Source organism: Cordyceps militaris, assembly GCF_000225605.1.
Source record: "Cordyceps militaris CM01 unplaced genomic scaffold CCM_S00001, whole genome shotgun sequence".
NCBI classification, from domain to species: domain Eukaryota; kingdom Fungi; phylum Ascomycota; class Sordariomycetes; order Hypocreales; family Cordycipitaceae; genus Cordyceps; species Cordyceps militaris.
In genome coordinates this window covers 4030380-4052966 of record NW_006271969.1, presented here as the reverse complement: position 1 = coordinate 4052966, position 22587 = coordinate 4030380, and the positions used below count along the sequence as shown (strand labels likewise).

The 22587-nt window shown below is 55.2% G+C and overlaps 8 protein-coding genes across 8 annotated transcripts; 3 read left to right on the top strand and 5 right to left on the bottom strand.

Annotated features, from left to right (window-relative positions):
- Positions 1 to 2091: 2091 nt before the first annotated feature.
- CCM_01265 (protein bli-3) lies at positions 2092 to 2706 on the top strand (the record flags this gene model as incomplete). The annotated part of the gene is made up of 1 exon (XM_006666421.1): positions 2092 to 2706. One exon carries the CDS (start codon positions 2092 to 2094, stop codon positions 2704 to 2706), a length of 615 nt encoding a protein of 204 aa, XP_006666484.1.
- Positions 2707 to 2887: 181 nt separating this feature from the next.
- On the bottom strand, positions 2888 to 4229 carry CCM_01264 (MFS monocarboxylate transporter, putative; the record flags this gene model as incomplete). Its single annotated transcript, XM_006666420.1, has 2 exons — positions 2888 to 3850; positions 3915 to 4229. The coding sequence occupies 2 exons, from the start codon at positions 4227 to 4229 to the stop codon at positions 2888 to 2890; spliced, it is 1278 nt and encodes a 425-aa protein (XP_006666483.1).
- A 765-nt stretch (positions 4230 to 4994) lies between these two features.
- Positions 4995 to 7616, bottom strand: CCM_01263 (eukaryotic translation initiation factor subunit eIF2A, putative; the record flags this gene model as incomplete). The annotated part of the gene is made up of 3 exons (XM_006666419.1): positions 4995 to 6449; positions 6501 to 7090; positions 7607 to 7616. 3 exons carry the CDS (start codon positions 7614 to 7616, stop codon positions 4995 to 4997), a joined length of 2055 nt encoding a protein of 684 aa, XP_006666482.1.
- A 716-nt stretch (positions 7617 to 8332) lies between these two features.
- Positions 8333 to 9553, bottom strand: CCM_01262 (transcription factor Rba50, putative; the record flags this gene model as incomplete). Its single annotated transcript, XM_006666418.1, has 1 exon — positions 8333 to 9553. The coding sequence occupies one exon, from the start codon at positions 9551 to 9553 to the stop codon at positions 8333 to 8335; it is 1221 nt and encodes a 406-aa protein (XP_006666481.1).
- A 554-nt stretch (positions 9554 to 10107) lies between these two features.
- Positions 10108 to 13457, top strand: CCM_01261 (pre-rRNA processing protein Utp22; the record flags this gene model as incomplete). The annotated part of the gene is made up of 2 exons (XM_006666417.1): positions 10108 to 10353; positions 10404 to 13457. The coding sequence occupies 2 exons, from the start codon at positions 10108 to 10110 to the stop codon at positions 13455 to 13457; spliced, it is 3300 nt and encodes a 1099-aa protein (XP_006666480.1).
- Positions 13458 to 13897: 440 nt separating this feature from the next.
- CCM_01260 (uncharacterized protein) lies at positions 13898 to 17736 on the bottom strand (the record flags this gene model as incomplete). The annotated part of the gene is made up of 2 exons (XM_006666416.1): positions 13898 to 17212; positions 17269 to 17736. The coding sequence occupies 2 exons, from the start codon at positions 17734 to 17736 to the stop codon at positions 13898 to 13900; spliced, it is 3783 nt and encodes a 1260-aa protein (XP_006666479.1).
- Positions 17737 to 18577: 841 nt separating this feature from the next.
- Positions 18578 to 20253, top strand: CCM_01259 (ubiquitin carboxyl-terminal hydrolase; the record flags this gene model as incomplete). The annotated part of the gene is made up of 5 exons (XM_006666415.1): positions 18578 to 18904; positions 18961 to 19055; positions 19103 to 19202; positions 19249 to 19645; positions 19697 to 20253. The coding sequence occupies 5 exons, from the start codon at positions 18578 to 18580 to the stop codon at positions 20251 to 20253; spliced, it is 1476 nt and encodes a 491-aa protein (XP_006666478.1).
- Positions 20254 to 20370: 117 nt separating this feature from the next.
- On the bottom strand, positions 20371 to 22400 carry CCM_01258 (Cyclin-like F-box; the record flags this gene model as incomplete). The annotated part of the gene is made up of 4 exons (XM_006666414.1): positions 20371 to 20557; positions 20621 to 21678; positions 21732 to 21879; positions 21955 to 22400. The coding sequence occupies 4 exons, from the start codon at positions 22398 to 22400 to the stop codon at positions 20371 to 20373; spliced, it is 1839 nt and encodes a 612-aa protein (XP_006666477.1).
- Between the last annotated feature and the right edge of the window lie 187 nt (positions 22401 to 22587).

The following is a 22587-nucleotide window of genomic DNA, read 5'->3' as shown; positions in this document are numbered from 1 at the left end:
CCTACACACGACAAGTTACTCAGACAAGGAGAAAAAATCATCCGCCCCATCATCAAACGTCACAGTCGCCAGTGAAACAATCACAAGCCACACCCCTGTCTGCCTAAACCTCCCCTCCCCGCCCAGCCCGTCCCGTGTGAAATCTCGCCCGCGAAACGGATCGACGCTAATGCAGGTGTGGCGGTGCACCGCGTCGCATCCTCGGAACAGAGCTCAGTACTCTTTGTCTGCGCCCTTGACTGATGCCATTTACAGCACACCGGGATGCAAACTAGGAATTCTACTCGCCTTTTTATTTGTTTGCTCTTCACCGTTGACTTTTTCTTTTTCTTCTTTCAAAGCCCGGACCACGCTTCTGTGCTCTCGGCAGCCTGCTTCTGACTACTGACTACCTAGTTCCTTGCAGCCGTTAGCTCTGCCACGGCCGTTGCTTACCCTGCAGCCTGCTTCTATTTTCGACGGCCTCGTTTCACACGTATGACGCGGATGCATGCTTTATGCTCTTGGCTGCTTGCGCCCTCTGCTGTATTTAGTTGCTCTCTGGTTTTTTTCTTTGTGTTTCTCGGGCTTTGTTCCTCGAGCAGTTACCGTTATAGGTCGAGCAAGCAGGTAAAAGACGCCATCAACGTGCAGCATTGATACTAGGTCGCAAGTCAACGGCTACAATAGCCAAGGCCAATTTATTCACAACGTGAGACTAAAATCGCGCACCCCATCCGAATACCGCGACCACGGTTCACTATATACTATATCCTCCCTGTGCCCTGGTAACTAGAGAGCTGAAAGGATTCACGTGATTCCCACGCTCTGCCCGACCCCACTACATATAAATAGACACCACACTGGCTGCTCAATGTGCGTAATTGGCTGCCGACACTACGCCGTCCAAATGGCTGCACACATCAACAAGCCTCACCCCGTCGGCATATATCGTTGCGCTGAAATAAAATGAGCCCGCGTTTCGTAATTCTTGCTCACAAGACAGGAAATTGCCGCGCAGCCACAAATGTACCTACAACCTAGTTACTGTCCCGCCTGTTGCTGCCCAGCATGCCTCGCGTCACCCATGAAGAGGAAAGTAGCTCAATCCTCCGCAAACCAGAAAAAAAGGAGAGCCTCAAGAGCAATCATGTATTTTGTATTTTTTCAAGGCCCTAGTGGTCATGTATATATACCCCTTGGGGGAACTTGACCCCTTCAGCTCCCTAGCTCTGATTGGCCAAGAGCACCCCCACTGACCCGCAACAACACCGTTAATAAGCAATTTCCATCTGCAAATTTCGATATCCTTATGCAAAAATTCGAAAACTCCCCAAAGACACACCATCAGAGCAAAAAGGTAATCCCGACGACGTGTGCAGGATTCGAACCTACGCGGGCGAACCCACATGATCTCTTGCTTCTTCTAGTCATGCACCTTGGGCCACTCGGTCAACACGCCTCTTTGTCATTGGTTGAAACGGGGGCAACTTATTTCATATTGAGAAGGCTTTGACATGCATGTGGGGGCTTCTGGAAGGAAGGTATATCACAGGACGAGGTGTGAATTCGTCAAGGCTCAACAATGATAAAATGCACCAACTGACTGGTTGTTCAACATTGTTTTGCCAAACAACGCGAGCTCTGGTGCAATCGCTAGATTGCGTCATCATCAATGCCGCATGTTTAGGGGTCAAGGGATCAAGCTGAATGACCAGTGATTAAAGTGTCATGCATATGTAAAGTAATTTACACTTGAATTAAGCTGTGCTTGGCGGGCCGCAGCCGATGAATATCTTGGCAGGAAATAGCCGGCAAGGTCGACTCACGTACCATCTCGGCTGCATGGAGAAGGGATAAAAAGAATTAGAAAAAATAAGGCGCATACACTTATTTAGTCTCCTCTGCGGCAGTCGATCTGCGAAAGAATCCCGATACTGCCATTCGCTTGAGTCGTCTACATCATCAACGTCTACATTACGTCACGGATCACTCATCACACACCAAAGCACTTATAAAAGACCGTTGAACAACATGTACACTTACTCCAACGCCTTTTCTTTTCTCATCTACCCTTTTATATCAAATAAACCTTCAAATATACCAAAAATCATGTCCTTTTCCAACACATCCACCGGCAATGCGCCCGCCGACCCCTACACCAAGGCCAACGCCGACACCAAAGTCGACGGCCCGCAAAAGATGAAGGACTTTACTGAATTCGTCACGGCCAGCAAGTACGGCATGCTGACGACCCACCAGTCGGGCTCCAGCCGGCTTGTTTCGCGCAGCATGGCCCTCGCCGGCACCGAGAGCAACGGCATCGACCTTGTCTTCCAGATCAACACCGAGTCGGGCAAGACGGACGACGTGACGGGCGACCCCAACGTCAACGTGGCGTTTCTAGACGCCAAGGGCTCCTGGGCTTCGGTCGCCGGCAAGGCCGCCGTCGTCACGGAGCGGGACGAGGTCAAGAAGTACTACAGCCCCATCCTCAAAGCCTGGCTTGGCGACCTTGGTGACGGCGTTCACGACGGCTCAGAAAATGACCCCCGCATCGGCCTCATCAAGCTCCGGGCCGAGACGATTACGCATAATGTGGCGCAGTACGGTGCCCTTAAGACGGCGGCCAAGGTGACGGCGGCGGCGGTCCAGGGAAAGACGGCCGAGGTTAACAGCTTGCGATATATTTCCGAGGATGAGCTGAAGGCATGGAGAAGCCTCTAATGGCCAGGAAAACGGTCTGAATTGAGTCTAGTCCAAATCTATTACAATTGTTTCTCCAATAAAAAAAACTTCGCTCTAATGTACAACGGCGTGAATCGAATGTGATGCACGGCTTTAGTACAATCATCTACTCCAATGAAGAAACGATCGACCTACTGTATAACACACGCTGCGAATTGAGTCAAGTTCGCCCAAAGATACCCTGAGGCATCATGGCCTTGACCACAAACGCGAGGATGCCGCCAAACAGGCACATGGCGCCGCTAAACGCCGACACCTCCCAGAAGCCGCCAAACGCCTTGACGAACGCGCCATTGACTGGCGGCCCGACCAGCACGCCAAACGACGCCAGCGACATGCCCATGCCCATGTACGTGCCCACATCCCGGGCGTCCCGCGCAAACAGCGAAATGGCCGCCGACGCCCCCGAAATAATGGTGCCCGACACGAAGCCAAACACGGCGGCGTAGACGACGATCCCGGCGTTGGACGTGGCCTCGTTGAAGCAAAAGACGACGACGCCCGTGGCGATGGCCCCGAGCCCGAAAATGTTCAGCGGCCCGTACCGATCGGCCAGCACGCCCGGGATGACCCGGCCCAGGGTGGAAGCCGCGTTGAGCACGGCCGGCAGGTACCCGGCGAGCGTGGGGCGCATGCCCCGGCGGAGGGCGTACGTGGGGAGGTAGAAGATGGGCGTCAACATGCCGAAGAGGATGAAGAAGAAGGCGGCGCAGAACAGGACGAAGCGGCCGTCGCGGTAGACGCCCATCTTGAAGAAGCGGCCGTCTCGGCGCGGCGCCAGCCGCGGCTTGACGGTCAAGCACGCAAAGAGGAGGAAAGGGAGGATGAGGAAGCCGACGACGCGCACGGTCCATCCGAGGCCGAGCGACGAGCTGTTGAGCATCCGCGAGAGCAGGATGGGCATGACGACGCCGCCGAGCGAGGAGCCGGCCACCATGATGCCGAGCGCGGCGGCGCGGCGGCGCCGAAAGTAGTGCGCGGCGGCGGCAAAGGCCGGGAACTGGAGGAACGCCATGGCAACGCCCATGAGTACGCCCTGCACGAGCATGATTTGCCAGTACGTCCTGCACAGGCTGAGCATCATCATGGCGAGCACGTACAGCGCGGCGCCCGGCCGGACCACCTTTCGCGACAAAACGTCAGCACAGGACGAAGAAGGCAAAGAGAAAAAGGGATATTTTTTTCACCTTGGAACCGTATCGATCAAACAAGGGCCCGCCAAGAACACCCGTAGCGAACGGCAGAAACGCAGAGACGGACCCGATCCAGGCGACGGCGTCGGGCGTGTATCCGCTGAGCTGGTGCGCGAGGTAGTACGCCTCAAACGTGCCAAACGAGTTGCCGAAGCCGAGGCAGCAGAAGAAGACGGAGGCGCCGCCGGCAACGACGAGCCAGGCGTCGAGGCCGCCGTCCGGGAAGTCGTCGTCTTCCTCCGTAGTAGGGAGGACGATGTTGTCGGGTGGTGGTGGCGGGGCGGACGGAGCTTCGATGTCGGTTTTCATGTTGAAGGAAGGCTTGATTTTCTTATTACCAGAGGACTTGAGAAGAAAACAAAACCAAAAAAGGCGAGGTACAAATTCATAGAGAGCGACGGTAGAAATTGGTATATATAGTACATGATTGACTCGAGAGCAATCGCACGCCTGGCAGGGCTGAAGCGAGGCCGGGCGTCACACGGACTCAGGCCGCCCGGACTCGGCAAAATCACCCACTTTTTGTCGGCTCCGGAGGTGGCTCGTGTGCCTTCGTACGTGTTAGAAAGTTTGCGCGTTCTGACGAGGCTCGGATTTGCTTACCGCTTCTTGCCCATCTTCTACATCGGATCATGGTCGGAACTGCGATGCGGCCGACAGGGACGGGATTGATATGCCTGCATGGTGGATGAGAGGTCTGATGCAACCCATCTACGCAAGTCACCTCGGCAGACAGTGAAACGCACATCTCGCGTCCAACAATGAAACCACACCCAAAATACAACGTGTAGGTTATTATTCATGTGGTAATATCCGATCCCCTATACTCGCATTCCCAGCGAGTCTATGCTACCCGTTCCGCAGTCATAATCTAAGTAGAGGCTTCCACCCATGTGCAGTAGCCGCTTGTTCCGTCAACAATTAGTACGACACTGATCATAACTTTTTATCTTTTTCCACATCTATATCCAAGACAAGTCGTTCCCTGGATGCGCAGAGCAACGACAAAGCGCCGCGTGACATGCGCAAAACGGCAAACATCTGGAACGACTCTCGTCTTTGGCAACAATTCGTCTAGGGCTCGTCACCCAGGCCCTGCAGCTCCTTGATCACAGCCGATTTGGTGTTGATCTTCTTCATTTGCGTATCCTCGAGCTTCTCGCCGCCCGCTAGCCGCATCTCCAAATCCTCAATGGCGCGGACCTTTTTCTGCAGACTGCGGATCTTCTTAGCATGAGGGTTAGAATCGGCGGCGCCAGCATCCTGGGCGGGAGTCTGCTGAGCGGCATTGCCGCCGTTGCGCTGTCCCTGGTGGGTGTTGCTGCGGCTGCGATTGTCGCCATTGTGTCTGGAGCGGCTGCGGAAATTGCGGTCATTGGCGCCAGCACCCGCACCAGCACCACCACGTCTCTCAGGACTGCGGCCGTCCTTTCCTGGCTGAGGAGGGGCGAGACTAGCGCCGCCGTTTGGCTCCGCCTCGAGTTTGCCATCGCCCTGGTTAGTATTGTTCCTCTTGCTTCTCTTCTTCTTGCCCTTCTTGCCGGCGTCGTTTTCAGCCGGCTCAGCTCCAGGGACCCCACGCGCAGGAGCAGAACCAGACTCGGCAGGCTCCGCGCCGGGGACGGCGCGGCGAGCACGACCAAAACCGTTGGGCCCGACATTTTGAGTGCCATTGCTCACAACATGAGCCGCCCCACCCTCGTCTTCACGCTTGAAATGCAACGGAGTAGCCAGGCCGCGCGCACCAGGGGGGCGGTAAGCACCAGCAGGCTTGCTCGGCGTCTTGACGGTGCCAAGGTACGTGGCCGCGGAAGCATGGGGAGGGGGCACAGTCGTGAGAGGATCTCCTGGCGCGGCGGCCTCGGGTGCCTGCGGCCTCCAGACAACATTGTACAGTTCAACCATATCTTCGCTGTACATGAGCGTGCCTGCGACGTGCCACAGCTTGACACCATTGTCAACACGAAGTCGCGGTGACGTCGTGGCAGTCATGATATACCGGTTGTCGGGGCTCCACTCGCAAACGCTGGGGTTGCCGCTCTCAATGGTGGTCACCTTTCGGTAGTCCTTTTCAAGATCGTAGACGTCAATCTGACCAGCAAGGTTTCCAAAGCCAGCCACAAGGACGAAACGACCGGTGGGAGAGAACGTGATTGTGTTACGAGGGCTTAGAGGGAAAGAGTGGGTAGCGACGGCTCGATCGTTGAAGATGGTGGCCTTGGCAGGCATGTACCCGTAGACGACACCGAACTCACGAGAGTTGGGCGACCAGGAGACATCGTGGATGGGCCCCTCTTTATCAAGCGAGACGCGAGCGTCAAACGCACCGTTCGTGCTCAAGAGATAGAGCGTCGTCTCGCCGTAGTAGCTCTTGCCGGAGCGGTCAACATCGGTCTGCGCCAGCACGAGGATGCTGGAGCCGCGCTTGTTCCACTTGAGCTGGACCTTGTCGCCCTTGAAAAATGTCTTTTGAGAAATGGGGGCGTTGAACTCTGGGACATTGAAAACGCGAACGGAGGCGGGTTGGCCCTACAAGTATGTTAGCTTCTAGAAGAAGAGGGCCAAGTACAAGACGCTTACCTTGCGCTCAGGGATAAAGACTGCGACAGCGTGGTTCTTGCTTCCGGGAGCGAGAGCGAAATTAGCGACTCCCTCGACGCGAAGCTTGTTCCAGACAGTGATGAGATCGTGAGTCTCATAGAATTGCACCTCGTTGGTGACGAGGCGTGCGCAGTACTTTTCGTCGGCCGTGTACTGGAGGTTCCAACCTCCCTGCTGCTTCTGGACGAAGCGGCCAATGGGCTGCTTATCAGCGGCAGCAACACCATCTTCGACTGTGCGCCAGATCTTCAAGTTTTTGGTGGCGTCGCCATTGTCATCCTTGGCAGGACGCTCCCACGTGATGACAAAGGTACCTTGAGGCGAGAAGCCGAGCTCGTAGACGCTGGTCATGGGGAGAGTGAGAATGGCGGCGCCGTTGGAGGCGTCAATGACGCTGACGGCCTCGGGTGAGGCCCATCCAAAGTAGCGACCACATGGTGAGTATGCACAGCAGCGAAGGTTACCCTCGGGCTTGGTGAAGCCAGGGAGGGGTTCGTAGGCTGGAGCGGCGTCAAAGACACCAATGTGCTTGAGGGTGCGGTAGGCAAACTGCAACGGAGAAGCCATGGCTAGTCAAAGTCACAGGATCTCAGCGTATTGCAGGAAGAGGGAGCTGGGTGGCGGGGTGCAAATGTTCTGGCGCGTGATGCTGCAGGGGCGTTGCGCGGTGGAGTGGCAAGGCGGTGCGGTGCGGTGTCACAAGAGGTGATTGGCGCAGAGGCAGGATGTGTGTATATCGAGGGGACTCGGATCCGTCGCTTATAGGATTCGGAAAGCAGGTGGATGACGGGGTGGGAGACGAGGACAATGCCAGATCTAGCCACGGGCCGTCGTCGTTGGGCAACGATTTGGCGGTGGGGAACACAGAAGGCAACAAAGGCGATGCAGTCTCTGGCGGTATAAGCGTGCTCGAGGGGGACACGAGAGAGAACAGATGCACAAGCTCAAAGGGAGAAGAGGTGGGCAGGAGAAATTGGCAAGCACCCAGGCAGCGTAGGGAGAAATTGTCGGTCGGCGGCGATGCCGTGATGCTGTGGGGTGAAGAAGGGAAAAAAGGGAATGGGGATGTAGCAGACGACTCGTACCTCGTAACATGGCCAGGATGGCAAATGGTTTGCAGAAAAAAAAAACTGTGGGCAATTTGTTTTGGTCGCTTGAACAAGACTGGTCGGCAGTGCTTTCTCGCCCCACCACTGTGCTGTCTTGGTTCAAGTTGGGCCTAGAAAGAGCGCTGTAACTAGGTACCTAGGAGAGGTAGTTTGGGTATTCCTGACAGGTCAGCCGCGCTCCGTACCTTGTAACTAAATAAATATGACAGCAAGAGGGAGGAGGCAAGTGAATAAAGTTTCACGGGGGTTTTCAATTTTTTTTCTTCGGCGTTGTTCCGAATAAGACTAGTCCAAGACTCTGCCTGTATTGCTAAGAGGAACTGGCGCTTGTCATGACGGCTTATTATAGTACGTACGAATGTAGGTACCTTAGGTTAGCGAACAGTCACAGAGGCTTCCTTGAGCCGGCTGGAAATCCACCAAGTCCAGGTAGGTGGGTGCCTTAGTACTAATGTACCTACAAGCTGGGCCAATCGGGACCCCATGAACCAACATCTCAAGCCATCACCAACGATAATACTTTTAGGTCAAACCGTGACCAGCAACTGCTTCTCTCAAATGGCAATCATTATCAAAATTTAGCTAAGAACTGCCTCGTAAATAAAACACTCGTCATCATGCAATTGCCTTTCCCTGTGCGATCATGTATTTAAAACACCCCAAACGCCAGTGTCCCGCCACCCCATGCTCATTCATGCCCACTCATCGTCCTTGCACCTTCTCTCGCCAGCCGCCCTTTTCAAACAGCCACAGAGCCTCCATGGCATAGGCCCTGCTGCCGCGGTGACCACCCTCTACCATGGCTGCCTCGTTCAGCGTGTCCAGTACCCGGCCGTCCTTGGCCGCCTTCCAGACGCCCATGGCGATGGGATCATAGATGCCCTTGCCCCACTCCCCATTGCCCAGGCGGAACAGGATGCGCCCCAGCGTCTGAAAGGCCATGCATCTCTGCGCCGCCACCGCGCTTCGCGCCAGCCGGGCCAGCTCGCTGACTGTGTAGCCCGCCGCCTCGGGCGCCTCGCCGTGGTGGTGCAGACCCTTGGACGACGGGACTAACCGGCTGACGCGGGGGGATAGGAACCGCCCGCGAAAGTCGAAACGAAGCGCGGCGACGGGAATCTCCGGATGCGGATAATAGGACGACTCCTTGTCTGCTACGCTGTCCTCGGTCGGCACCGGCGCCATCCACGCCAGCTTGCTTGGGTCGGCTGGTAGGTCGGGGAAATATTTCTTGTGCAAATTCTCGAGAAAGTCTGGATCGGACGGGTCGAGGTCAGCTACCTTGGGAGGCGCTGGAAAATGAGTCGATTCGTTGCGCAGGTCTGTTGCCGCCTTCAAGTCATCTGGAAGCTGTGCAGGCTCTCGGTCTTCGTCAAAGTCTTCTGGCATGTCCTGGAAGGATACCTTTTTTGCCGTCCATGGTTTCTGCTCTTGCCCTGCGGCTTCGGACACCGCCTCTGTCCGTGCCGGCGTCTCTTCTACCGGTCCCCCTGAAGGAGGCGGGTCAAAGGGAGATGGACCCGTAGGCTCATCAATTCGTGCACGCTGCAAGAGTCGTTGAACCAGAGCAGGATTCAGCCCATTCATGAGATCCTCCTGCGCCTGCGCAATCTCTTGCGGGGTCATGTCGTCCAGTCTTGCCCTGTTTTCTTGGTCTATTCGCTTCTTCTCGACCTCTTCAAAGTTTTTGCGGTCTTCTTGTACTGTATTTTTCAAATTCCGCTTCGCATTATCTTGAGTTGAAGCATCTATCCCTGAGGCGGCAGCTGCCTTGGCACGTTGTTGCTTGAAAGCAGAACCCGTCCATCGCTTTTTGTGCTGCGGGAACCCGGTTTCTGTGGGCGGCGCATTTGGGAAACTAGGCTTTTTGGTTTCTGCGATATCTCTCTCCACGATATCCCCGATCAAGAGCGTTGTATCCATGTTGTACTGTCGTGTGTGTCGCAAATGGGAGGGTGGTGGTCGACTGGTGATCTCAGAAATTTAACGGGGCACCAAAGGAGTGGGTCAGGTGAAGCTATCTTTCGACAGTGACGAGTTCAATAAATATCACTACAAACGAGGTAGGCAGAGAAGTAATCTCAAATGAGTAACAAGTATGTGATAAAGTAAATGAGAGTATTTGTCTTTTACCTTCATTCCAGTCTCTTGTCTGTTACAAGGCTTCAACAGACCTTCGTGCTGACCGCTCCCGCTACCTGTGGTAGTAGTGATAGGACATGAGGGTATATCGTTACCTACTATGAAAATCTGTTCAGCAATTACGGCTTTCATTTTTACCATAAGAAAGAGAACTAATAATCAAGTCTCTTTTGAACCCTCGCAGTTCTCAACTTCACTAACAAGCATTGCTGCCGCCACATCTCTTATCAGCTTATCGCCCCGCTGCACCTGCTCCGGCCGCCAAAAAAAATCTGGGCGACAAAAAAGTTGCGGCGACGACGACAAGCCTCAACACTACAATCTGTCGCGACACCATGGAGTCCGGATCTAAGCGCCGTAAGCTCGACCATGGCGGTCAGGGTATTCGTCACAAAGGCTTGATTAACTTCGCGTCCCGCGATGCGACTCGAGTGTCCGCCGCAAGCACATTTGTCTTAAAGACCGATGAGCTGCTGAAAGAGACCAAGCTGGACTACGACACTGCTTTCAACGGCCTCGACAGTCAATTGAACAAAATAAAAAGCATCATCGACTCTATAGAGCCCCATGATTCTATTCCTGTTCGTCGAAACCTTAAAAGATGCAGCTACAACTTACTGACGCCTGCTAGATCCATGAGGCCTCTACCAAGTTCGAAAAGAAGCATCGCGTTACCATTCCCTACCCAGAGCCGAAGCCCACCAAAGAATCCAATTACAAAGTGGCATTTTTACCACCAGCGCAATGCAACGTTGTTGGCAGCTTCGTCGGCAGGACTATGGCCAAATCGCAAGAGCGCCTAGGAATCGACATGGTTGTTCAGATGCCCAAGACCCTCTTCCAAGACAAGGATTACCTCGACATGCGCTACTTTTACCGACGAGCATACTACATTGCATATATTGCGTCGAGAATAAAAATTAATCTCGGCGACGAAATCGATATCCACTACGAGCTCCTCCACGAAAATCCTCTGCTCCCTATCCTCGTTCTCCGCCTACCGCAACAGGACGTCGCCAAACCCTCCAAGAAGCCCGCAAAGCACGACTTCCACATCAGATTGATCCCTTGTGCCCCAGAAGATTTGTTTCCCTGGTCAAAGCTGACCCCAAGCTCGAGTAACATCCGAACAGAGACGACAGATGCAAAGAAGAGTCCGACGAGCACGCCATTTTACAACTCTACCCTTAATGCTGAGAGAACCTTTATCCAGTACCTCCGTGTCATTACAAATGCTAAAAATGAATGCGCCGCATTTGGAGAAGCATGCATACTTGGTAGGATATGGCTTCAGCAACGCGGATTCGGCAGCGCCATCTCACGTGGTGGCTTCGGACACTTTGAATGGGCCGCCATGATTGCGCTTCTGTTGAAGACGGGTGGTAGAAATGGAGCAGCCGCGCTGTCTACATCTCTCAGCGCAACAGAGCTTTTCAAGGCGGCGATTCAGTTCCTGTCCACGACAGATTTTACCAAAAAGGCGTTTGCGTTCAACTCTGCCAAAACGGCTGCCGACACCATCAAGGAGGCTGGCCCCGTCGTCTTCGACCCTATCCGGCAACTCAATCTTGCCTTCAAGATGACGCCTGGATCTGCAAACTACCTGCAGATGTGCGCCAAGTCTACGACGGAGCTTCTCGCCGACGAGGCCGCTGATAAGTTTGACTCGACTTTCATCACAAAAGTCAATGTGCCGCTGCAGGTGTTTGATGCTGTACTCGAAATCAAGAACCCCAATCTCGCCAAGTATGCTGCAACGCCTGATCGTCGAAGCGAGATTGCTGATTTCGGTCTCGACGCGCATGGCGTCCTGCGCAAGGCGTTCGGCAAGCGCGCGCAACTCGTCTGCGTGCAGCTTCCTCCGAGAAAGCAGTGGAAGCTCGCTGGTACCTGCCCGCCTGCACCCACTACTGCAACCGTTGGGGTCATCTTTGAGCTCGGGCACATGAGCAGACAAATGGAGCACGGCCCGCCGGCGGAGGAGCCCAAGGACGCGGCGCGGTTCCGTCAGTTTTGGGGCGAAAAGGCCGAGCTGCGACGCTTCAAAGACGGCAGCATCCTGGAATGCGTCGAGTGGACGAGCAGGCTGCCTCTCGATATCTGCCAGGAAATCGCCCAGTACGCGCTGCACCGCCACCTGGAGCTCGCCCAGGACGGCGTGCACGCCGCGGGAACAAGCCTCGCCAGCACTATTGCCCTGTCCCCGCTCGACAAGGGCGCGTTCGACGCTGCGCGGCGCTCGTTCCAAACATTTGAGCACGACATCCGCAGCCTCGAAAACCTGCCGTTGCAGATCCGCCAGCTGGCGCCCGTCTCCGCGCTGGCGCGCTATGCCTCTATCGAGGCCCCCCTGGTCGGCTTTCACAAGGACACGGTGGAGCCCATTGACGTCAACCTCTACTTTGAGCAGTCGAGCAAGTGGCCCGAGAATCTGACGGCTATTCAAGAGGCCAAGATCGAGTTCCTCCTGGATATCGACCGCCGGCTCACGACTGCGCACGACAACATCAAGACGTTCCTCGGCCGGGCGAACCATGAGATTGGCATCACCAACCTGGTCTACCTCGACGTCGTCTACGACAGCGGCGCCGCCTTCCGGCTGCGCATCCACTCTGACCTCGAGGAAACGCTCCTCGCGCGCCAAATGACCAACAAGACACTCGACCATGCCGTGCGCGAGGCCGCCGCGCACGCCGGCCGCCGCTTCCACTGGCGCTTCAACATTCTCCCCCTGCACACCCAGGCCATCGCCACCTACTGCACGCGCCTGCCGGCGCTCTCCCCCACCATTCGCCTCGTTCAGTACTGGTTCGCCGCGCACAAACTGACCGGCCGCGGGCACGTCCGCCCGGAGCTCGTCGAGCTCCTCGTCCTGCACGCCTTCCTGCAGCCGTACCCCTGGCCGACGCCGTCATCTGCGACCACTGGCTTCCTCCGCACACTTGCGCTACTTGCGCGCTGGGACTGGCGCGAGCAGCCGCTCATTCTCGACACGGCTGACGAGATGACGCTGGATGACCGCGCCGCCGTGCACGCCGCACTGCAGGACTACCGCCAGCGCGACCCCGGTATGAACCAGACGGTGCTCGTCGTCGCCCCTCTGTACGACCGCACCGGCTTGGCGTATACCCAGGACGGCCCGAGCAAGCTCGTCGCCGCGCGCATGACGCGCCTCGCCAAGGCCGCGTACAAGCTCGTCCGCGAGCAGGGCGCCGCAGGTCTCGACGCCGCGGCACTCTTTGCACCCGCCCTCCACGACTACGACGTGCTGCTGCGGCTCTCAAGCAAGGCGCTGCGGGCTGTCGCGCGCGACACGGGCAGCGACGCCGGCGCCCCGCGCGCATCGCAGTTTCGCAACCTTGATGCGGTGCCGGGCCGGGCGCCGCTGCCTGTGCGCGCGCGCCCCGTCGACGTGCTCGTCGAGGAGCTGCGGCGCGTCTATGAGGACACGCTCGTCTTCTTCCCGGCGGGCGCGGCGGAGGATGCGACGATTGCAGCGCTCTGGAACCCGCGTCTGCAGCCGTCCAAGTTTCGCGCCGGCCTGCCGTATAATTTTCACGCTGTGGAGGGCGAGGACGAGGACGGCGGGGATGTGGTCGAGGTGAATCGCAAGGCGGTGCTGCTGGAGATTGCGCGCATTGGCGGCGCGCTGATCAAGACGATCGAGGTGGTGGGTGATGAGTAATGTGGAATAAGGGTTTAAAAAAAACGGCATTTACATAGGAGCGTATATATAGAAGAATTTTGACCTGGGGTACTACAAGTTTCATCACCGTTGGAGAAGAAGTGTACATATCAAATACAAAATTTATTACCTCAATTCGTTTTTATAATCTACCAGCAAAACCTACCCACTCGAACAAGTATAAAGAAGCTAATCAACCCAGCTTTGTTTCTTCTTCTGTTTGAGCTGTATTCAAAAAAAGAAAAGCGACAAGCAACGCCGTGCCATGGTATAAGAAAACAGCATGCATATATACACATCAAGGACCAACCCGCCTTGTTCATCTTCTGTTTTTGTCCCATACCGAAATAAACAACCAGGCCATCAAAAAAGACCTCCCAGAATAAAAACCAAAGATTCGCCATAAATCTATAACGAAACAGTCACGAGCGAGACCGGCGCTACTTCTTGTCACGCTTGTCAGTCTGCTGCGTCGAGTACGAGCAAAACTTGTCCTTGATGGCGACGACCTCATACGTCCCCTCCTGTGAGGCCTTGACAACCTTGGAATGCTCGTAGGAGATGTCGTGGCGCGTCTCGAGGAGCACACTGCGGTGGCCCTTTTTCGCATTGGTGCTGCGCGTAAAGGTAAACTCAAAGGGCGGGGTGCCCCAAAACTCGAATAAAATGTCCACCTCGCCGCCCTCGTGGATGTCAACGCGCGACTGCTGGCCACGGCTGATTTGCACGCTCGGCAGCGGGTGAATCGTCTTAGGCAGGTTCACCGCCGCGCGGCACTCGCTCGCCTTGTCCGCGATGCGCGTAATGACAAAGTCGCCTGGCTTCTCGGCCACGCGCCGGAAGCTCGTCGTCTGCGACTTTGCGTTCCACTTGCCGTTGAAATCGTAGGAAATGTCAAAGGGCGGCGTGCCCGAGAGCGTGTAGGCGATGCGCTCGCCCACGCAGTAGTCCTGCCGCGATTCGAGCGGGTAGATGGACGGCGCGTCGTAGAGCTGGATCTGGATCGAGGGGCCGCCCACCTCATACTTTTGCTGGCAGCCGCGGGAATCGCGCACGCGTCGGATGCGGAGCTGCTGCGAGCCCAGACGCAAATGTTTTCTAGGAATCTGCATCGCGTACGAGTTGGAGCTGATCGACGGCAAGTGGTACGTCTCGGCGGGCGAGCCCGCTTGGTGCTTGATTTCAAGTTCAACAAAGAATGGCGCTATGCCAGTGAGCGTGATGGGAATATTATCCTCGTATTCCTGCTCCTCCATGCAAAACTTGAAGCTTTGTCCGGGCTTGGCGAATGTGGCGGCCGGCTTGGCATTGACGTGCTGCTGCACGGTAAGCGTCTTGGACTTTTGATCGACATTGTATAGGTTGTCAGCAAGCCCATGGAACTTGTAAGTATATTCGCCAGCCTTGCTGGTGTCCATGGAAATGGCCGCCTTGGAGAGCGCGGCGTCAAAATCTCTTCGGCTGATTGCCTTGGATCCTTGAGGAGAACGCTGCTGAACCTCGTACTCGACGTGGTATGGTGGTGAGCCCTGCAGATTAACTTCAAAGCCATCTATGTCTCCTTCGCAAACCTCCTGCTTCACAAACACACCACCCGTCATGCTGACGCTGTCCGTTTCGATCATGGAAATTTCGGGTCGAGGGAACCAGCCTACTTGGAAAGTCGACCCAGCAGGTTCGACAGTACCAGGGCAGTTGCGATCTCGAATATCCAATAGCTCGTACACGCCTTGGGTTTTCACCATCAGGAATCCATTGGGGCTATCAATCTTCTTGGTGATTGTTCCCAAAGAATCATTCAGGTTTCTATAGGAAACAGTCCACGGGCCATCTCCTTGAAGTCGGAGGGGTAGGCGAAGGGTCGTATCCTCAACAGCCATTACGCTCGGCTTCTGCTCAATCAAACCAAAAGCACCGCGCGGTCGCTGGCGGCGCACGTTGATCTTCATTTGGTCTTGGAGGAAAGATCGGCACCCTCGCTGATCTTTAATGCTGCTAAGTGCAAGAATGTACTCTCCACCCTTAGTGAAGTTAGACGTCTTGATCGTATATCGGTCGGAATTGAGGTCATTGACGCGCTCTGTTTTGCGCTTGCCATCGTGGATAATTTCCCATTCAAGGTTGTAAGGCGGTTCCCCACCAAGGACGATGGGTAGTTCAATGTTTGAGTCCAGGCAAGTATTGATGCTGCTGGGGCCATAAGCAATGACTGCGTTGGCGGCAGGTTTGACTTCTTGCTCCAGTGTTTTGTCCTGACCAGTAAGGGGAATGTTGCGATATACAGCATCGTCGATCGACTTGAACACATATTTCTGGCGACTAGCTTCCTGGGGAATGAGTTCCAACTGAGAGCGCAGGCCATCCACCCTATGCATCCTGGTCTCGACATGATGGTCGCTGCCAATAATGTCATAGCGAACAAGAAATGGTGGTGTGCCGACAAGATCGAGGTCGACACGCAACCCAATGGCGTTCCCAGCGCACTTGTCAGGGATCTCTTCAGCGCGAACAGAGAGGTGTGGTTCCAAGGGGTTCAAAAGAAGACAAGAGGAAGGCTCGTCGACCTCGCCTTCGCAGGAACCACTGGAGATGGTGGTCAGAGTGTAAAGACCTGGTGCAGACACGCTCGGCTTATCGCCTGAGTTTTTAGCTGTATGGCTGCCGAGAGTGCTCTTGTCGCCATGGTCGCCGTTGTTGGTGAGTGTATCGATGGGCGAAAATTTCCATTGCACTTTGTAGGCTGTGTCTGGGGCGCCTCCAGTCACCTGGAACGAGATGGGAAGTTTGGATTGAGTGCCTTTGGCAACTTTTAAAGCATTTCGCAGATCGCAGCCTTGCATTTTAACCTTGGGGCGCTCCTTGACAGAAAACTTCTGAACGAGGCCACGAGTACCAGAGTGGGCGAGGTCGTCAACGCTTTCGGCGTACTTGACTGAGTTGCCAAATGCATCGTGAACTTCATCGACGGAGTATTCCCACTCACCAGAGGTGGCCATGGACTCGTTCAAGCTGACAGTGACGTGAGCCGGACGAACCCACGAGATGTCTTCTTCACCATCGCGTAGAACATCGGCCGTAGAGCCCAGAAGTGGCGAGCTGAATCCGTCCGGCTGCAGGCTCTGAAAGTGGAAACCATGGTTCTTACCGTTGATTGTTCGGCTGTAGACGATCTTCAGCGGAGGCGTGCCGACAACTTCGAGTGACAGGTCGGACAGATCACGAATGCAGCGCTGAGAAGAATCGGCAGTCATGATTTTGGCCTGTGGACAGGGCACAACATACGTATCTTTGACACCGCGCTGGATCTCGAGTTTATACTCGTCCAGCACCTTGCCCAGCCGATACACACCGGGTCGCCTGACGTTGTAATCCCATTGAAAGCCGACCATGTTAGGGTCTATACTTTGCTCTCGGATTTGCTTAGCCAGCTTGCCGACATCGCGGTTGGAGACTTTGATTATTTCTTCCTTGTTCGTGTCGAGATCGATTCGAATAAGCTCGATTTCGGCTGGAATAGTGGCGTTGAAGTAGATGGGCAGCACAACGCCGGTCTTGGACTTGGCAGCGATGCAGTACGGCTTCTGCTCAGGATTGAGGACCGCGGAGCCTTCAGGAAGAATGTTGATGATTTGTTTTCCCATGATTAAAGAGTGGTTGTTTAGGATGCTGGAGATTTTGACATTTTGCTCGGAAATGGATAGTTCACGGTCGTAGAGAACTTTGGCGAGGCCGAGAAAGAAGGATTGCCAAGGAAGCTTATCGTTATTAGTAGACGGTTGGTCACGCCGGAATTTAGACAGTCCAAACTCACAGGGATATTGAACATCAACATGTAGTTGATGACGAAATGCGACATGAAAACGCTGGTGACGAGAAACTGGGAGAGCTCCAGCCAAGGTATACGGAGCTCTGGCAGTCCGAACAAGAAGGCAAAGTCGATGAAGATCCATTTGAAAAACAGCAACCAAGAGCTTTCGCCCTCTTCGACGACCTGGAGCCAGTCATAGAGCTTCCAAGCCCACAGCAGTACGTAAATGGCAAAGGCGTAGAAGCGTTGCTGGGGAGCGTCGAGCAGGGTCAGAGGGATGAGGGGCTGTCCAGACTGATTCTGTGCGAGCGCCTTTTCGGGGGCAAGCGGGAGCGTGGCCGACCTGTTGAAGCTCCCCGCGGAGGACACGGAGCCGATGGTGCTGGGCGTTTGTTGAAGAATATTGCGTCGCGGAGCTGTGGTACCCGGAGTCGAGGGGTACCCAGACCGCAATCGAGGAGTCCCGCTCATCGCATTCCGTGGTATGTGATGAAGCTGCTAGGGAGCATGTATGGGGAGGCGGCGTGGTGGCGGCGCACAGAGAAGCGGCGATGTGGACAGTGTCGTCGTTGTTGTTGTGTTGGAGAGGGAGGAGTTGTCGACGAGAACAACTTTTCAGTCACGTCGCGTCAGGCACTTGCGGCTGCAGAATTGTTGGCTTCAGTGGAGGCGCAGGCGCCTGGCGGGATCGTTTAGTGCTGAACAGCGCTGCAGCTTGCTGGAGGGGCGGGCGGAGGGAGATTGGGTATCTCGGAAGTAGCCCTGTCCGCGGAATGGCGGCATTTATGGTGCCGAATCGCCCCTTCGGTACCTGCCTTATACCTGGCGCTCTCTTCATGGGTGCTTCCAACCACAATCGACACAATGGCGACGCATTTGCTCTCCTCACTTTTCATCCAGTCAGCTTTGGTTGCGCCGGCGCGATTAGTGTCCAATGAGCTGTTGTTGTAAATACTGATTCTGTTCTATACGAACGCTGCATATTTGTCAGGTATGTTGCAAACGCTCAACTGGTCCGCCAGCTGGCACCCAGTTCCTGCATGTCATAAGCAGGGCTGCTACGGCGGCAACCGGCTGGCTTCCTACTTGGATCTTGCTTTGCATTACCCTCCGTTTGTCGCCGCAGGTTAAGTCTACCTCAAATCCCCAAGTCTATTATTCTTCATGTTCCTTCACACTGCTTCGCGCTGGACCTCGCTCCCGACGGCATCGCTCCCGTACAGTCGTTCATGTGAATCACAGCCGTAACAACAAGACAAAGACACCACCACCAGTCCTGCCAACTATATATTAAATCGCCTGCACTCTCAAAATGCACCTCCGCAGTCGCCGCGTTGCTAACGAGCTGCCTGCGCCGGATAGTCCATCACCCAGCGGTACGCGTCGCTCGAGGCACCTCGCAAAGCCACGCATCGTGGTCCAGGTCCGCAGCAAGAAACCCGATGGCCAGACAATCTCCCGTAAAATGAGCCAGAAAGACTTGGTGACCAGCGAGAAGAGGCGCACCCCCAAACGCAAAGCTGCCCCCCCCCCTCAGAGCCATGTGCTACCCGACAACCTTCTCGAGGAGGCCTTGAAGCCCCTCACGTCTGCTGACGTTGAGGGATGGGATGGATGGATTGAACTAGAATCCGAACCAGTAAGGTCAGGTTAATTCCCGTAGCTTTTATCTCTGCTCACTCGACAACTTTTCAGGCCTTTTTCAACATGATTCTGAAAGACCTCGGAGTCAAGGACGTCAAAGTGCAAGAGCTTTTCTCCCTTGACCAAGGTTCCTTGGATATTCTACCGTATGTTCAACTATACTCTTCTCATAAACCTAGCTAATATACTCCAGTAAACCTGTATACGGCCTCATTTTTCTCTTTCAGTACGCGCCGTTCCTCGATGCAGAGGAAGCAGAGAATGAGAGCGGGCCAGTGTGGTTTGCAAACCAGGTTAGTTTGCCTCTGTCGTCATTCAGCCACTTCTAACGTCTGGTAGACAACCTCCAACGCATGCGCTACTGTTGCGCTGCTCAACATTGTCATGAACCATACTGGCATCGATCTTGGCAGCCAACTACAGGCATTCAAGGAAGCCACCGCCGAACTGAGCACTGCAGTACGGGGATATGAACTGGGCAGGAACACGTTCATCCGAAAGACGCACAACTCGTTTGCTCGTCGAATGGATTGCCTGAATGCGGACCTGTTATTAGAGAATGAGGCGTCCGACGCCAAGTCACGCAAACGCGCCTCGGCGTCCCGCGGCACATCCCGCAAGAAAAAGTCCAAGAAGCGTCATAGTGCCGACTACGGCTACCACTTCATTGCCTATGTCCCGTCCGGAGGCTTTGTCTGGGAGCTGGACGGGTTGCGAGGGAAGCCTCGAAAGCTCGGTATGTGAGCAATTTCTACAAGGGAACGAGAATGCTAACCTTGAACTCCAGGAAGCTTTGAGGGTGACTGCTGGACAACAGTGGCTCGACCGCAAATTGAGACGCGCATGCTGCAGTACGAGGAGAGCCAGCTGTCATTCAACCTGTTGTCCCTTTGCCAGAGCCCCATCCAAGAGTACAGGAAATCAGTGCTCAGCGCCTTGACGGCTGTGCAGGTCTTGGACGCCCAGATGAAGACGCACCATGGAGATGTCTACACTACGCTCATCTCCAATAGCGATATGCAGCTCGACCCCAATGACATACCGCTACTAGCCGAGTACGACTTAAAGCCAGAGGACGTTCCTGCGGAACTGCCTCCAGGCCCCCTTGAGCCGAGATTGCGGGAAGGTAATCTCAGCGCCAACGACGCAGCAGGTCTCAGACGAGAGCTTGTTATGGAAGTCCGTGCCGCCATGGGCGAGTACCGCGGCGAGGCCATGGTCGCCATGGTCGACGAGGAGCGCGTGACGGCGCGAAAGAAGGACTACGGGAGCGTGCTGCATAAATGGATTACGAAACTAGCAGAAAAGGGTGTCCTCGAAGACATTATTAACCTTTCATCATAGTTTGCGGCGCACTAGACGGATTCAGAAACGTTTGCTAAAGTTTATGTATTAATAGTGATGTTAAAAGTGCTAGCCCATGGCTGCACATGTTGAATTAACATGATGGGAGTGGCCGCTTCAGTCCCCGCCAGCTAAACGTGGGTATTCCTCGTCAACATTGGATACGAAGCGGCACTTTTGGCGATCGAATCTTTTGAAGAACTTGCCCGCTAGCGGAAACATGTCATCAGTCACTTGAGACGCGTCGTTCATGATTTCCAGGTTTTTAGGAGCAATCACTTGTTCGTCCGTGCTGGACGCGGCTCTACAAAACGAAGAAGACGTTAGCATTGTCCTCGTGTTCACTATAGGTCGCTGCCGCACTTACATAGTCTTGATGTAGAACCATCGCCGGTCATCCGAGCTCTGCGCCGCGCTGCCGCCTTCCGAGGCTATCGCGGTCGAGCCAATGACGCCCCAGGTCGCGGTAGGCACCTCGTAAAAGCCGACAATGGCGCCGAGCCACTGGTAGCGCCGGTGCACAAAGATCTGGCCGATTCGATAGGGGGCCACGCGGGCCGGCGTGAGCGCGTTCTGGAATATCTCGGCCCGCAGCCGGTCCGGGTGCCAGGCGCGGTGGAGGGCGGCGGCGTGGTCCACCGCCGCGTCGCCAGCACTGCCGCCGCCGCGGCGGCCTTGACGGCTCTGCGCCAGCACATACTGCGACATGATCCACTCGTCCTCGGGCCAGTCGCGCAGAAGGCGCTGCAAGAGCTGTGTGCGGCGCTCGCGCCAGCGCTGCGTAAAGGGCACCTGCAGGATCAGTAGCGCCCAGCGCGTCGCGTACAGCGCGAGCTGCCGGTTCAAGGCGGCGTGGCCGCCCAGAAAACGGCTGAGGCTGAGGGGGTCGGCGCGGCGGGCGCCGGCGGCGTGGGAGGCCTCAATGTTGCGCGCGGTGCGGGTAGTGATGGCGAAGACGGTGCCCGAATTGCGTAGGCTGGCGATGGTCATGTCGGCGTGGGAGACGAGATGCTCCATCTTGTTGAGAGGTACCTCCCCGTTGGTAGCAAATGGGTCCAGGTACATTTGATGCTCTTCTTGGCTGGGTTTCATGTCTAAATCGTAGCCAGGGGGTGCGGTGACAACAATGTGTACGCAGATGGGTGCCAAGAAGCATTCCGCTTGCAGGCCTATTCTTTCGGCGATGCAGCAGTAAATTGCGCAGGAGATTATGGGTACTGATTCATGGTTTGAATCGCGTAATGCCTGTCCAATAAAACAGTTCCGTAGGTTTCTATAGTCCTGCTCTTGGTCGTCCAACCCAACAAGATTGGCTGCACGTATCCAGTGGTTCAGCGCGAGAGCCTGTTCCCGCGTACTCTTTTCGCTCCATTTGGGTTGGGACGTCATAAATAGGTTTGTGTAATTGTCTAGCAGCTGACTAGTCTGCAAAGATGGAATGTTAGTACGATTTGTACGGGTTGATTGGGTTTGCTCACCTCGTTGAGATCACCGCGCTCATCGTGCAGGACAAAGAGATCGAAAGCGGCCAACGACTTCTCCAGAGAGGGTCGTGTATTCAAGGGATCCGTTGGTTCCGAATTGCTAAGTTGGAACCACTGCTGAATGGCCAGGTTCCGATGTATGCTGCCAAGAACCGCCCCGGCGTAATGTCTGAGGACGAGTAAGTAGGCTGTTGTGAAAGACGAGGAGCGGCCTCACCTTACTGCCAGCACTCTCGGGTCGCTCTTGGTAGTGCGGCATTTTTCAATGAGAAAGTCCTTGGCATCATAACCGTACTCGCAAATCTGTTGCATGCCCTCGATGCGATTTACTCGGGAAGTGACGATGCGATCGAGGAGGCGTGCGATGGATGAGTTTTGCCTTTGGCGCTTGAGGAACAAGGCTTTCCAATTTGTCGCCGACGCATTCTGTAGTAGTAGACGTTCCAAGCCGTGTCCAGGCTGCCAGTACTGGAAAGCTGCCAAGCAGTGGTACTTCCACAACAGAGGTTGACTTGCTAACCCATGTAACCTGCGTGATTGACTCTGCAGACCAGCCAAGTTGTCCAATGGTGATACATACAACAGAACTTGCTCTATGATGTCATCGGGAAGCGCATCCAGAGACGTACAGTTCGCGTGCCTGTTACCGCTGTGCTCCGTCATGCTGTATGAAAGGCGGGGGATGCACGACCAATATCCCGACAGCAACAAAGTGGGGGAACCCGGTACACATGTATGCAGTATGTAATATTTGCCAATCGAGAAACCGCCAATGTCGTCACTTCCAGATATCACACGTAACGGCTACCAGCGCTGATTGCCAGGAAATGTCATCAAGTCATGTAGCCGG